Source organism: Sceloporus occidentalis, unplaced genomic scaffold (assembly GCF_023333645.1).
Source record: "Sceloporus occidentalis isolate IW3139 unplaced genomic scaffold, rSceOcc1.0.p SCAF_2, whole genome shotgun sequence".
In the NCBI taxonomy this organism is placed as follows: Eukaryota; Metazoa; Chordata; class Lepidosauria; order Squamata; family Phrynosomatidae; genus Sceloporus; species Sceloporus occidentalis.
In genome coordinates, this window is record NW_028316982.1 from 111,365,612 (window position 1) to 111,380,508 (window position 14,897).

Sequence of the window (14,897 nt, forward strand, 5' to 3'; positions counted from 1 at the left end):
TCTGTAAATAGGAATTAAAAATCTGGAAAGAGGAAGCATTTCCCATCTCAACATCTAAGCCGCTAAACACTTGCCTGATATGTAATTAACTATTGCCAGACCTACAACAGGGGCATTAACTACGCCAAGTCCATCCAGTCGTGTTTTTCTTCTAATCACTTGAAGTTTAGGGCTAAAATCTATGCTACATTAGACATTTTAAAAAAAACTACCAGCACTCCTTTTTAAATAAAAGTAAAGGGGGACGTAATATGTAATTTGGTTGTTTAGTATAATGGTATAAGGTATTGAAACTATGAGTATGTAATAAAATATCATTTGTCATTGATAAAAGATGGAAAAACAGGTTTAAAATTAATAGATTGAAAGACGTAGATAGTTTAGCAGAGAAATAGATGAAATAAAAGAAATTTCAAAATACAAATTTAAAGCTGGCAGGGGAGAGGAAGTCATTTATTTTTGTTTATTTTTTGTTTTTAGGTTTTCTAGTAAATATATATGTCTGTTATTTTGATATTCTTTTCCATTTTTGTATTATTGTTTTATTAATTGATTGATTTAATAAAAAATTAAAAATAATAATAATATGTAGTTTGGTTCTTAGTCGAAGTGTCTACCCAGGTGTCAGACTATATATTACTGATTCTTCTGAGGAACACCTGTGTTTCTGGACAGTTCTGTGATTCTGTACACTGCATGAGTACAGTTTAAAGAGATTAAAAGATTAAAGCGCATTTAAAGCATCCTGCAACTGAAGCGGAAATGGCGAGTAATTGTGCGAATGATTATCACACACAATTGCGCAAATAAAATGATAGTGATGCATTGCTGAAATCCCAAAAGTAAAAAGATGTGCATTAATGTTTCTTTGTGACCACTTTAATGGCGAGTTTTGTGCGATGTCCTGTGAAATCGTTATGCATAATTATGCATTTTTTCTGGGATATTCCCAGGATAAACTCCTGATCTTCTTCATGTGATAAACTCATGGGAGAGGGTGAGGCTCTCATTTTTGCCCACCCAAGCTACATCCCTGAGTAGAGCTGATTTGAGGGAGAAAATCACTGGGTGAAGGAAGGGTTAAATATTTCAGCCCAAAGTTTCTCCCTTCTAATTGAAGCAGCCCATAAGTTCCACAGTTCATTGCCTGGCCTTTGGTCTGTTTCTCTCTCTCAGAGAAATGTGTTTCAGCAGTGCAAGAGACATCTGTTCTGTTTGCCTTTCAGGAAGTGATGCATGCCCTTAGGCAGACTTGGCACACAGCTTGCTTTGTCTGTGCTGCCTGCAGGAAACCATTTGGGAATAGCCTTTTCCACATGGAGGATGGCGAGCCCTACTGCGAGAAAGGTACTGAACACAGTAACGCTACTGAAGCCTGCCTGAAATAGGTGTGCCGATGGTCTGTTGTTTTTTGTGGGCAAGAAAGAAGTTAGTTGCCCAAGAGAATGGCCCTGTCTGGCATGGTGCCTACTCTCAACTAACTTGTGCCCACCTTGGAGCAAATGTGAAATGGATCTACTTTGCACTCAGCCACTTTCCTGCCATTGCTTGACTTTAAATACACTTTCGTATGCTCCCCCTCCCCACCCCAGCCTCCCAGACAGTGGACCCATTCCCCTAGTTTTCAATTGCTTAGGTGGGCACACTGCCCAAAGAGTGCATAACGCAATATTATGCATAATGCAATATTATGCACCATGCAGGTTTTAGTATGCTCTTGGGTAGGGCTAAACTGGGGCCAGGGATCTAGGGGAGCACATAGGGGAGCACCTTTCTCACTGTGCACTTGTCAGATTCCCAAACTTTCACATATTTAGTTCAAAGTACTTATAAATCCCATGATGAGGAATCCAGACTTTTCAGGGTTCTTGATCACAGGAGCTTTGTACCCATGGATCAAAACACACTGCAGAAATAATCCAATTTGAGTCTGCTTTAACTGTCCTGGCTCAGAGGTAGGGCATCCTGGAAACTGTAGTTTATTGTGGCACCAGAGTTCTTTGGCAGAAAAGGCTAACTGAGCCAGAGCAGTTAAAGTGGTCACAGACTGTATTATTTCTGCAGTGAGTCTTGGACCTATACAGATAGTTTTGGTATGTAAATCACTTTAAATTTTGTTTTAAATGAATAATTTTACAATTTTTCTACTTAATGAGAGAAAGTCATTGAAAATTGTATATTTTTAAAGAGTATTTGTAGGACTTACTCTCTGCAAAAGAATGCATGTGGAGTTTGAGGGGGGACAGAAGACACCATTTTATGTATAGAAATGTTATTTTCTGCACCAAAAATGCTTTTTTACTACATGAGAAACTTGTTCTCTGCTCAGAAATGATGTTTCTGTTACAGGGAATTCATTTCACTATAGAAAGTGCCATTTTTTCCACACACAAAAATTAATAATGTGTGTTTATCACACAGAATAAACCGGGACTGTGAAGAGTCTGGCCTGTCTAGGATTTTCCTCATCAGGATTTCCTCATGCTAAAGAAGTCTGCTTTTGTTCTTTTTTTAAAGAAAGATTTTTGCATATTTTATCCTAGAGGTCATAGATGCATATTCTTTCTATATTAGAGGTCAATATGATGTCATGATTTTTTCTGCCACTCTTTTTTTACATTCATAACTATCATGAGATAAGGCAAGATATATCAACTGGCCTAATGTCACCAAGTAATTCTTATAGCAAAATGGAAATTCAAAGCCATTTTACCCTGATCCCAAACTATACTGCTCCTGTATTCAAATATATGGGTTGTTATAATGAAAGGAATATGAGCACATCTCAAGAAAGTTCACAAGACAGCAAAAGAAATTTTAAGCATAAATAAACCAGTATGTCTAACCCAATAATCCTGTGTACTGGAGGATAGTTAATACTGCTTATGTTCTAAATTTAGTTTTTATTTGTTTTTTCCACTTCTAGACTACGTTGCCTTGTTCAGCACCAAATGTCATGGATGTGATTTCCCTGTTGAAGCAGGAGATAAGTTCATTGAAGCTCTTGGACACACCTGGCATGATACCTGCTTCATTTGTGCTGTATGTTTCTTTACTGAATTAGACTGGGACTTTTCTAAACTTGCAACTGAGCTGGATGTTAGTCCTCTTGACTCCCTAGGGGAGAGTTCCCATGTTTGAATGCTCCCTCATATGAAGGAAAAACCTTGTTCATAGGAAGGTACCATGACAAGAAGAAGGGCTCTAGGCCAGTGGTTCTATAAGCAACTTTGGTCCTCCAGGTGATTTGGCCTTCACTTTCCAGAGGTTCCAGACAATATTGTGAATGCACCAGAATTCTGACAGCCGAAGTCCCACATTTCTGGGAGACCAATGGTTGAGAACCACAGCTCTAGGCTAATATTCTCGCACATATGAGGTAGATGGGTTGGAGGCAGTGTTCCCCCAATAAAAACCACTGTGTAGATAGAAAATAAATCAATCTCATATTCATTATGAATGGCAGCAGGATTTCTTCACTGGCCACCTTTGCTCCCATAATGTGGATGCCTACATCCACCAAAGAGTAAATGTTTTGTCTGCTTAAGCCTTCATGACATTGTGATGTTGCAGAGAAGCACTTGGGGGATGTGTGGGAGGTGAACAATACATCCTCACCTTATTTCTTATAGTCACAAAGGAGAACAAAACCTACCACAAAAAGGACATCAGCAAAGAGAACTTCTGATCTCCTCTCCTGTCCTTTCCTATGCTTCTAGATTGGTAATTAGAATGGTAAAATTGAATGTGGAAGCCACCTATTACAGACTTCTACTATATAATGATTGTAGGGTTCAGAGTGGGATGTTGGTCATTTCCTGAATAGCAAAGATATCCTTCAGTATTTACCTCAAGGAGACTTGCGTATAAAAGGTGATTGACTCATAGGAAATGTCAATTGGAGGCTATAGCTGATGGTAGGTGGAGACAGGACCCATAGTAGGTGGGAATAGAATATCTATGGTGTGTGAAATTTGCAGCATTACTGGTGCAGACTTCATTTTCTGCAGCTGCCTATTCAGTCTAAGCAGGTGATTGCAAGCCTCCTAGCATATTAGTGCATGATAACTGAAAATTCACTCTCCACCCTTGCATTACGGATGCATCTTGCTTAGCCCAGTTTCTTTCTTCCTGTAGTATACTGTATATACTCATGTATTAGTCTAGAAATTTTAGTCAAAATATTGATCTCAAAAACCTAAGTCAACCTATCCATGGATCAATGTAAGTACTATACTTTAATACTTATAAAAGAAAGGAATCATTCCCCAGGTAAAAGCCAAGAGTCCAATCTGTCTTGGAAGCACTGACCACCTTGTATTCTCTCATCCATCAAGCCTTTAGTGGAACTGGAATTTTGTAAGTTCTTTGGCATCATTTTCCTTTGTTTCATTCTAAAGATCCTTTGTTATATGCCACTACATTTTACCCTCGACCTATCCATGGGTCATATCAAAATCCATAATTTGGGCCCCAAAACCTACCCTTGACTTATACATGAGATCGACTTGTAGTCGAATATATACAGTAAGCCGATGCACAGTCAATATTTATTATTTCTACCTAATCTCTCTGCTTAAACCCACCTAAAAAATTAGACTCTTACCATCTTTGACTACATTTAAAATTAATGTATTCTTAATTTTCAGGTGTGCCATGTGAATTTGGAAGGTCAACCATTTTATTCAAAGAAGGATAAGCCACTTTGCAAGAAGCATGCCCATGCCATCAATGTCTAAAGGAAGAACAAGAAGCTAACAAGCAGAAAAATATTTAGTGGTTGGTTCAGTGAATGAAATATAGATAACTATGGCTTTTTCATTGTGGGTTGGTGAATTAAAAACACTTCTGCAATTTATTTCAGTTGCTTTTATATATGGAGATCTTATTCCTCCATACCAAAAGTGAATGAATATTCAAAACCTGACAGTGAACTATTGCTGCAAAAGTCTGAGCAAAATGAACAGCAAAAAGGGATAAAATCATTTTTAAAAGTGTAACATAAAATTCTAAATATTTAATATCTTCTCCTGTATTAAATAGGGCAGACATTAGGCTGCACAGCAGTGATAGGAAATAAATAGATACCACTCTTAGAATTATGATGCAGCTCAAAAGTGCCAAAACAGTACATGTAGAATACATTTTAAAGTAACAATTTATATCAGCAGGTCAATTACGTATTCTTCAGTAAAGAGGATTGTTTTCCATTATTTATGTTATCATTCTTCTTCTCAATACTGAATATTGTATAGGCTTGTGTAAACCACATAGAGTTAACTGAAAGCAACCCCAACAGTTTACCTAGTCAAGATGTGAATGCAGACACAAGAGCTTATTCACATTTCTTCTCAGTGACATGGGAACTACTTCCTTGTGGTACATACAGTTCTATGTCACCCTGGCCCTCTTTATATAGGGAAACCATATTGTCAGGACCAGTGGTATAGGTTTCCCTCCAGATGAATGTTGTGCAGTCTCTCCTAACTGGGAAGCATTTGTAGTGAAATAAAACATGTAATTGATTCCCCATACATAGTTCTTTATACTCATATTATCAAAGCAACAGAAGACCATCCTGGGGAAGCAGCTCATACAAGTGTTGTGAGTATGAACTGGCCTTAGTGTTAAAAAAAATAGGCGTAATGATGGCACTCTTTTGCACGCACCCTGAGCTGCCTAAGAGCCATCTATCTTACAAGGTCGTGATATATGTGTTTGTGTGTGTGAATACTGCAGTACGGGGCCCATTGCAGATGTTTTCCTGCTAGAAAGGAGAGTGTGATTTCAGTGCTGATGGAAAAAACAACCTAACAATGAGCAATTTCCAAATCATTGTATTCACCTACATCTTGCACCCCTGTGGGATGAAACCAGAGTGAAGTATCCCAACCAAAAAAGGCTGTGGATGTGTTGGAAGGGACTTGTTTGCTGTTGTGGTAGTAGAAGGGATGGGGGGGGGGGGGGCAGGATCTTGTAATGAATTAGCTTATTCAGAGCATAAAAAGGAAACCAGCTTTCCACAATTTGCTGTGTATATAAGGAAAGAGAAAGAGGAGAGGATTCACACTGTATTTCTTTGTGTGGTCAGGGCACTTTTCCTCTTCTTTGTCTCCTCATCTGATGGGTTATGGCCTGGTCCCTGAAAGGAGAGAATGATAGGAGGTGCATCTAGTTCTGTATCAGCCCTAAAAGGGCAGCAGGAAAGGGAAAACCCAGAGGGAAGCCCATCCTTATTTTCATGCTTTCAGTAGGTACAAAATTAATACCATTCACAAGGCAGACCCAAGTAAAATGCATGCCTAGTTAAAACGATGTTTAAATTTTTAAAATTTGGCATTTTTGATATGTGATGGTGTTTGCTTCTAAAGGAAATAAAACCTTTAGAATTTACGAGCAGAATTAATGTTAGCCGCCCTTTTCAATCTTATGTCTCAAGAAATATCCGAAGCCTTGGAGGTGTTATGACTGGAAGCATGTCTTTATTCTGACTGTAATTCTAGAAATTTAAGAAGTTAGTATTACATCATTATTTCAGACGATTAGACTGGGCTTCATTTCTACTCTGATGAGCATCCGAAACTGTGACATAGGCACGGAAGTGTCCACACACATCCCACGCCAATGTAAATAACTCATTGGAATGAACAAAATGACCATAAAGGCAAAGCCATTTATTTTAAAGTAGTCTCAGTATTGAACTCTCCAATTAATAGGCTCAGCACTGAAATTTATGAGTGTGTGTTTATAGGAAAATAATGTTTACCTTTATTAACAAAACAAAAAAACAGAAAAAGAAAAAAAACCACAATTTAGTTTTGATCATGCTTACCATTTAATCCACACTAATAGATAAACTAATTTAAGTGGATTTTATTATCAAAAAAGCAGTGGCAAAAAACTGCTTTATGTAGTATTGTCTCCTGGTCAATACACTGTGCCTTATTTTAAGAAATATAGTATAAGAAGCATTTTAACAACTCTTGATTTTGCTTTATTCTCTAGTTAAAATTAACTGGACTGAAAAGTGCTGGATTCAGCCCACCCCTTCAACAAAACATTCATGTTTCTAGTACACAACAGTTTATGCCTTGTGTTCAATCTGTATTTTGGATAGTTATGCATATTGGACTTGTAGTATATATGCAAGTACAGCACTTTAATTCTTATTGATCTTGTCATTTTAACAAGGACTGCTGCAGAACTGTGTGATTATTACTTATTCTTAAAAATATTTTAGCATATTAGTCAATTTTTTAGAAAAAAATTGAAAAAAAAAGACACAATGGTTTTTATTTGCATGTTTAGAGTTAATATCTTAGTTTGTGACTATGATGGGCGATGGCAGACTCAGCTCCTCCCAGGGCTCTTTTCCAGTTCAGACTCTCTCTGAAGTGAGTCTTCTCTATTACTTTGCAAGAGCATGACAAACAACCCCTACAGTGTGCAGCACCTTTTGAGTCTAACTGAGTAAGACATTGTAGCATGAGATTTCATAGATTTAGGGTGAATCTATACTGGCTAGAATACTTCTATATGCTTCCATACTATTCTGCCATGACGCCAAGTGGCTGTCTACACAGTGCTCTCCTGTGCCACCCAGTGCCACCCAGTGCTACTCCTTCTGAGGGCTAAAGGAAGGCACTCAGTGTCAATCATATGGCTAGGCTGAGTCTGCCGTCAACCATCATAGGTGCCTTGTTACCTCAGAGGGCAAGACCTGCACCAGTGTTGGCGCCACCAGGTGCCCAGCAGGATGATGTGTAAATAGCCACCTGGCATTGATCTGGACTGTTCCAGATTTTGGTGGGAAATCCAGAGTGAAAAATAAATATTTTAAAACTAGTTTAAGTCAGGATGACCCAGATTGTGGAGCTGGCTGTCCCATATGAAGATAGTCCAAACTGAAATTGAGGCTTTGGCCCTGCAGCATCTGAACAGGGTGACATAAGGATAGGGGTAACCAGTGTAAATGGCCCATGTAGTCATATAATCAGACTATATGAAAAGCTATAGAAATGCAAAATGTGCACTGATATTCCAGACTAACAAGGCTTAGTTCCAATCCCTACAGCAGATCACAAACTGACTGTACTTTGAGAACACTGTCATTACTCACTGAGTCGTCTCTTAGTGAGGCCCATTCTAATGTTTGCCAGCATGGCATTGTTGCAGCTGTGGTGCGGCTGCACCCCTTCCTGCTCCAGTAATATTTGGAGGACTAAAATTAGATACGTGAAAACCATGGGGGAAGCTCCTTCCAGCTCCAGTGCCCTTGAATGGCAAATGTGCAGAACAGTATTCACACAACTTTGACAGCTTGCTAAAGAACAGAATCCATTATTTAACTCTCCTATTTTATACATCCCTAGTGGAGATCTGTACGTGTTTATGTACAGTAGTTTTTAGAGTTACTCCCAAATGCATTTAGCTTGGAAAATATTACATTGCAGCCACTGGTTGCTAAAAGCTGGAGCAGAGGTTGCTGAGTGGGTAGCATAGTGAAGAAAGAGGACACTTGTTAAAGATCATAGCTTATCTTCTGTGAATGGAAAACCACCATGGAGAGAGAGAAGATATGCTGTAAGTCCCTTCCTCCCGTGTCTCACCACTGATGCAAGTCATACAATTGCACAAATAGTTTATTGTCACAATTAAACCCCTCCAAAAATGTTTGCAGTGATACTTGCTGTCAACTAATCTAAGATCAGAATGGTAGCATTACCTTCATAATATAGTACCACCGTTCAGAATCCCAGGTAAACATGCAAGCATGGGGAAATGTGCTAACTCCATTCTTCCTCACATATTTCTCTGCATGTGGAGAATGGCTTTCTGAAGATGAGAACCTGTAAGAATGGAAGCTCTATATATCCTTTAGTACTCTGATTTTATAGGGTTCTGAATTGTACAGAGGTCACACATAAAAGGCAATGGAAATGTGCAAAGAGAAAGCAGGGCTATCATGATCCCACTACTTCATGCGTTTACTTGGATTCAGCATACCCAAACAGGGCTTTTACTTGATTATACTCTAATTCAGTATCAAGAGCACTGTTTTTAAGAATAAAAATGCTGTGCATGTGTAATATAGAGTAGGGCCCATAGTGGAGTAGTAAACTAATTGTTGTAGTGAGAAGTGACACTTGGAATATTTACTGTCCTGCTGTCTTTGGCTGCATCAGCACTGCAGAAATAATCTAGTTTGAGCGCATTAGCTCCCATGGCTCAATGCTAGGGAATTCTGGGAATTGTAGTTTGTTGTGGCAACAGAACTTTCTGACAGAGAAGGCTAAATGCCTCACAAAACTACAATTCTCAGAATTCCATAGCATTGAGACAGGGCAGTTAAAGAGCTATCAAACTGGATTATTTCTGCAGTCTGGATACAGCTTTTGTTGCCATAACAATTAGCTACGTTAAATCTGAAGTATTCTTGTTACTATTTTGCTTCACCCGGAAGTGTGGTAGTGATTTTTGTCTTTTTCTTCTTGAATATCAAATACTGTACCTGTGAATGACCAAGTAAATAAAAGTTACGTCAATCTTTTTCAAGAGTATTACTAAATGATATCATATTGTAATTGTTTGCTTTCTTTAAAGCTGAAACTTACAAATATCTGTTTAAAACCTCCTTGGTGCCATCCACATCTTACTGAAATCTACAGCAAAACTCTTATTTATTTTAATGGTTTTGGACTGTACCATCGTTGCAGTTGACATTTAAACGTTTGGCCTCAAGGAAAATACATTTTGCATAAATCACAATTTTTTAAAAAAGAATCCCACCAAACACAATTTTACCATTGCATATAAAAATAATTGCATTTACAAAAATAAAAGTAAATGCACAGAAACAATGGTATGAGTTTGGTCCTTCAACGGTCAGTAGCTTGGATTAAACGTTTAATTCAAAGCTCTCTCTGTATTAATTAATGTCAGGGCTACATCACAAATTACAAATCAGCAGCAGCTGCTGGGTCCTGTAGTGTTATTTAGAAAGACCAAGTAGTTGGTGCTAATATTTAGCTTTTAAAAGATGAAGTTAAAATTAGCAATGGAGTGATTTGTTCTCTGCAGCAATTATACTAGGTATCTTGCTTTTTAAAACGTATGGAAATGCCTGTGACCTTACTTTTACATAGAGTTTGGATGTGATCACTTAAGTTTTTTATTTCGGATTCCCAGTGTAATGTGTGATTTGTGAGATGTGAGTGAGTATACCTTGCATGGATTAACTGTGCCAACAGAAATAAAATATTACCAAAACAGAAAATCCTGTGTATATTTTTTGTGAGCTTTGGCGGGGAGGAGAAAGTCAGTGGCCATGCTAGTGGCTGACTTTTCCCGGCTGTGAATCTATACGGTGGGCCTTTGGTATCTGCTGGGGGTTTGTCCCAGGACCCCCCATGGATACCAAAATCCGTGGATGTTAAAGTTATATATGATGGTGTAGTAAAATGATGTCCCTTATATAAAATGGTAAAAAAAATGGATTAAAAAAACAATTTCAAGCAGTGGATTCTTTAATCCATGGATTAAAGAATCCATGGATACAGAGGGCCAACTGTACATTTCAAAAGTATTCCCAGTTGATTTCCCATTTAAGTACATATTAGGTTGAAGCCTGTACTGATGTGCCAGCCCTGAGCCTGGACTAAAGCGGAGAACTTCATGATGGCAAGCAAGGCATGGAAGAAGCCAGCTGAATGTCAGTAGACAAGGGCATTGAGGTTACTAAGAACTTATTATACTTTAAACTAACAAATTGGTGGGAATTAGGTCTCTGAGTGATTATGAACCATGGTGCCTGATCCCACTTCAAAGGTACCAAGCCTCTGAATAGGTGGCATTTTGGCTGTTAACTGGGCATTTTAACTCAATCCCTTATTTCTGATCCAGCCATTCTCCTAAGTGAATTTGCACACAGAAGGTTTAATGCAACCTTTGGCTCTTGTTCCAGTTGCATTGTGCAACCTACATTTGCCAGAATACTCACTCAAATTCCAGATGGCTCTCTTTCACATGAGCTATGCTCCAACATTAGCTTAGTATGAAAGAAGTCTCAAAGACTATGTGGGTTGAAACCCTCTTATGACTTTCTGTGCCAGTGCAGCAATTCTTAAAATGGAGTATAACAAGTGCTATAGCACATTCATGCCACATACAAGCAGCTATTCTGTCAATTGTAGGCATTTCAGATTGAGATAAGGTTATATTATTTAAACAAATAATCAGGGTGGTTCCATGTTAATTTTGGTTAGCAACCTGGGAGCTAGCCACAGGAATGCAAATTCTGGGCAGGAGCATATTCTTCCCACCCACTTTGGCATCATTAATCTTACTCAAGTTAACCAGCAATACTATTTTTTCTTGGAATCTGAAATGGTAATATAAATATCACTGGCTGGTATTTAAACACACACACATCACAAGCATACAGCTCACCAGCATACAGACTTCATGAATTTATCCTGTCTTCCTGGAATCCTCACAAACCTCAGTAATTCAGAATGCTTTGGAACCTTTGCATAGCAGTGGTTAAATAAATTATGCATATTAAAGATACGCTGATTTGTTTGATGAGTATAAATGATTCCAGGCAAGGAATATTAGTCTATTTCATAGCAAGTTTTGCAGAGGAGATGCTGGACAGGCCATCTATCAAGATTGCTGGAAGTCATAGTAATGAGAGCCAATATGGTGTCATGGTTTGCGTGTTGGACTAAGACACTGGGAGACCAGAATTCAAGTCCCTACTCAACCATGGAAACCCACTGGGTAACCTTGGGCCAGTCACACTTAATTTCAAAGAAAGGCACCTGCCAACCTCCTAAGAAAACTCCATGCTGAGTTTGCTTTAGAGTCATCATAAGTCAAAAATGACTTGCAAACACACAAGAACAAATAGTAGCAGCAGCACCATCACCACCACCACTTCTTGCTTCTGCTTTCCTGCTTGGCAGTGGGTTGACTAAGACCTTTGCAATACCTCCTAACAATGATTCATACGGTTTACCAATATTACATGGAAGTTTGTCTACTAGTCATTTATTCTGAGGATGACTTACTCAAAGAGACAAAGTACAAATCATACTACACCCTCCAACTGTACTGATTTGGCAGGCATTGTCTTATTTAATCCACTATCATTCCACTTTTACAGCTGGTTTTAGAACATCCCAGTTTCTTTCTCCTCTTTCCATTTCCCCCCTGCACCTTAGCTTACCTCAATTGCTGCAAAATGAGTTCATAATGCAAATGTGATTTGTACTCAGTTAACGTAGTAGTGGGAAAAGGAGGGTGCAGTCTTGCCCTTTCCAGAAGGCTCAAGTGAAAGCAAACTATTGTAGCCTCTCCTAGTTTATGTGTTCTGTCTTATCAATAACTTTTGTCATCTTGACCACACTCTTGTTCCCTGGGCACAAGTGTCCAGCCTTCATCAGAGAAATGTTAGAGGATATGCACACCCTTTTACTAGAAAGAAAAGTAGCTTTCTATGACCAGGGGCCCTGGAATTTCATACCTATGCATGTAAGGATAATTTTGGAGAACTGAGTATATTTAAGCCCTTGCTCTATAAAATTTAAAAAATGAAACACATATCAAAGGTGCGTTCTGTAAACATAATCCAAGTGCAAGAGAGAACAAAAATGTACAACCTTCCTGGTAATAATTGGCCTTGTGTTTCTGTGTCACTTTTGTCATCACAGGATAATGTATTATAAATGAATTAATGGTGAAAGGTTTGGTAATAGCCTTTGGTAAGGAAATAGGAGCAGTGTATGAGGATATCCTTTTTCCGCCCCAGAGTACCCAATACTTTCAATTTTATATACAACGGAAGCAATTAATTGTAAGAGAAGCACAGCTGAGCTTCCTGTGGCTGCACATGAAACAGGAACTATTGTTTAAGGTTTTGAATTGTGTATTAAATCACTTTCAGTGTTTGCTGTGCTTTTTAATGTTGAACATTTTATTTGTAGTATTTTTATCACTATGATTTTCAGATGTGTAATAAAAAGAGAGGGAGAGACAGAATATACATTCAAGAGAGTGAATAAAAAAGGTGAATTCTTTGCTTTTTAAGGATTTGAGATAAAGTTGATTATTAATCATAAACTCCACACTCTTTTTCTAAATGTAAATGACTGGAGTATAAACATTCATGTATGATTTTTGTTCATATTTACAAAAAAATCCATTATATCATTTTACTTGTACAGTTTAGAATAATTTCTCAAATATGCATGTTGTAGATGGTAAAGACTTAAAATAAAACAAGTACTGTACTTCAGAGATAAAGAAGCTGATAATGCTGAATACTATTACTGAGGTTTCAGTTCACTGCATTTGGAATTAAGAACAAAATTATAGGTGGTTCATTCCACAGCATAATCCTTTGCATCTACTCAGAGGTAAGGCCCATTGCATTAAATGGGACTGACTCCCAAGAATGTAAGAGAAAAACCACAACCACAGAATGTAATTCTATATATGTGAACCAAAAGGTGAGATCCTCTGGACAGACTGCCTTGGACTGCAACCTTAATTTAGTAAAATGCCCCCAAGAATCTAATTGCAGCTTAACATTTATGGGAAAGGAAAATATTTAGGATGATAAAATATTAAATAAATTTTAACAAAATCATATTTGTTCTTGTTTGCTTACCTTCAACACCATATTGTTATGATAAAGATGACAAAGGCTCTTTCTGGCAACTTAACAACTTTACCAACCTCACCTCCACCACCACCACCACCATTTTATAAGTTGCAAGTAGCTTTTGAGAGTGGTCTCCATCCAGGTAACAAAATATTTAGGAAATACAGTGGCCCTAAAAGCAACTCACATAAGAGGGTTTATTTGAGCACATGATATTGACTGTCACCCATATAGTGGTCTCCAACACAAGTTACAGCAAATGACTTGATGTGTCATCTTGAAATGCCTTTTGCCAGTGACATTATCACTTAATCAGTTGGACTGAAGAAGGAATACAGATAAAAAAAGGAGTCACATTTTGTAAAGTGATTCTCTAATTCCAGTAAAAGCTAGAAGAGGGTTTCAAAAGATGACTAACATTTGTTGATCTTTGAGGTGCTAGAGGACTCTGGCTCCAACAAGTTAACACAGTCATCCTTAGGGAAATTGTTGTCTTTTTATATTCTAATTCTGATAAAGTTTTCAAGTGCCTTCACAATATGTAACCAAAACAACAACAGCCAAGTACAAAAAGGAGGTATCTCCAAATGCAGGGTAACCCTGAGGTTTCTTGTTTAACAAATTAATTCATAGCCTGCCTTTCTCCCAGATTTGGAGTGCAAGAACATCTTCCAACATACTGAATAGATTCCAGTAAAAACTGAATAAATTATGCATGTGATAGCAGATGTTCCATTAATGATCCGATTAAAGCACCAATTAAACATGTTAAAAACATTAATAAATAATAAAATATTAGAAAGTCTGGCAGACCACTATAAAACCTCTAACTCTAACAAACAGCTAGATGCTGAGTAGAAAGTTGCATGAACAGAAATGTCTCTGATGGGCAGGAGAATGATAAAAGGAAAGGTCTTATTATAACCTCCTATGCAAAGGAGTCCCATAATCAGGGAACAGTCATTAAAGGTCCTCTTTCACATCTGCAGCAAATCTAATCTGAGGTGGGAACTGAAAAAGGGCTTTCTCAACGCCCAGAGAAGCTTATAGAGAAAAGAGCAATCTTTCAGATAGCTTAGACCTAAGGGATATAGGGATTTACAGCTGCGAGCCTTTGGTTCTTAGAAAGTGGCAAGAAATGAACAGGTATCAGGAATGCTGTTCCTTGTGATTTTAACTCCCAAATATTTAATCCTCTTTTTTGCTTTCAAAAATATTAAAAGCAGTTAAT

The 14,897-nt window shown here is 37.9% G+C and overlaps 1 protein-coding gene across 7 annotated transcripts in view; it reads left to right on the forward strand.

The window, feature by feature from the left end:
* Nucleotides 1-13,025, forward strand: part of LDB3 (LIM domain binding 3) — a 191,317-nt gene extending 178,292 nt beyond the window's left edge. For 5 of the 7 annotated variants that reach the window (XM_089510600.1, XM_089510599.1, XM_089510602.1 and 2 more), the window contains 3 exons: nucleotides 1,227-1,347; nucleotides 2,927-3,042; nucleotides 4,650-13,015. In XM_089510600.1, the coding sequence (XP_089366726.1) occupies nucleotides 1,227-1,347; nucleotides 2,927-3,042; nucleotides 4,650-4,739 (327 nt within the window). In that variant the 3' untranslated portion in view covers nucleotides 4,740-13,015. Of the gene's footprint in view, nucleotides 1-1,226; nucleotides 1,348-2,926; nucleotides 3,043-4,649 lie in introns of all 7 variants that reach the window. The other 2 variants (XM_089510606.1, XM_089510601.1) reach the window with 2 other exon arrangements.
* The last annotated feature ends 1,872 nt before the right edge of the window (nucleotides 13,026-14,897 follow it).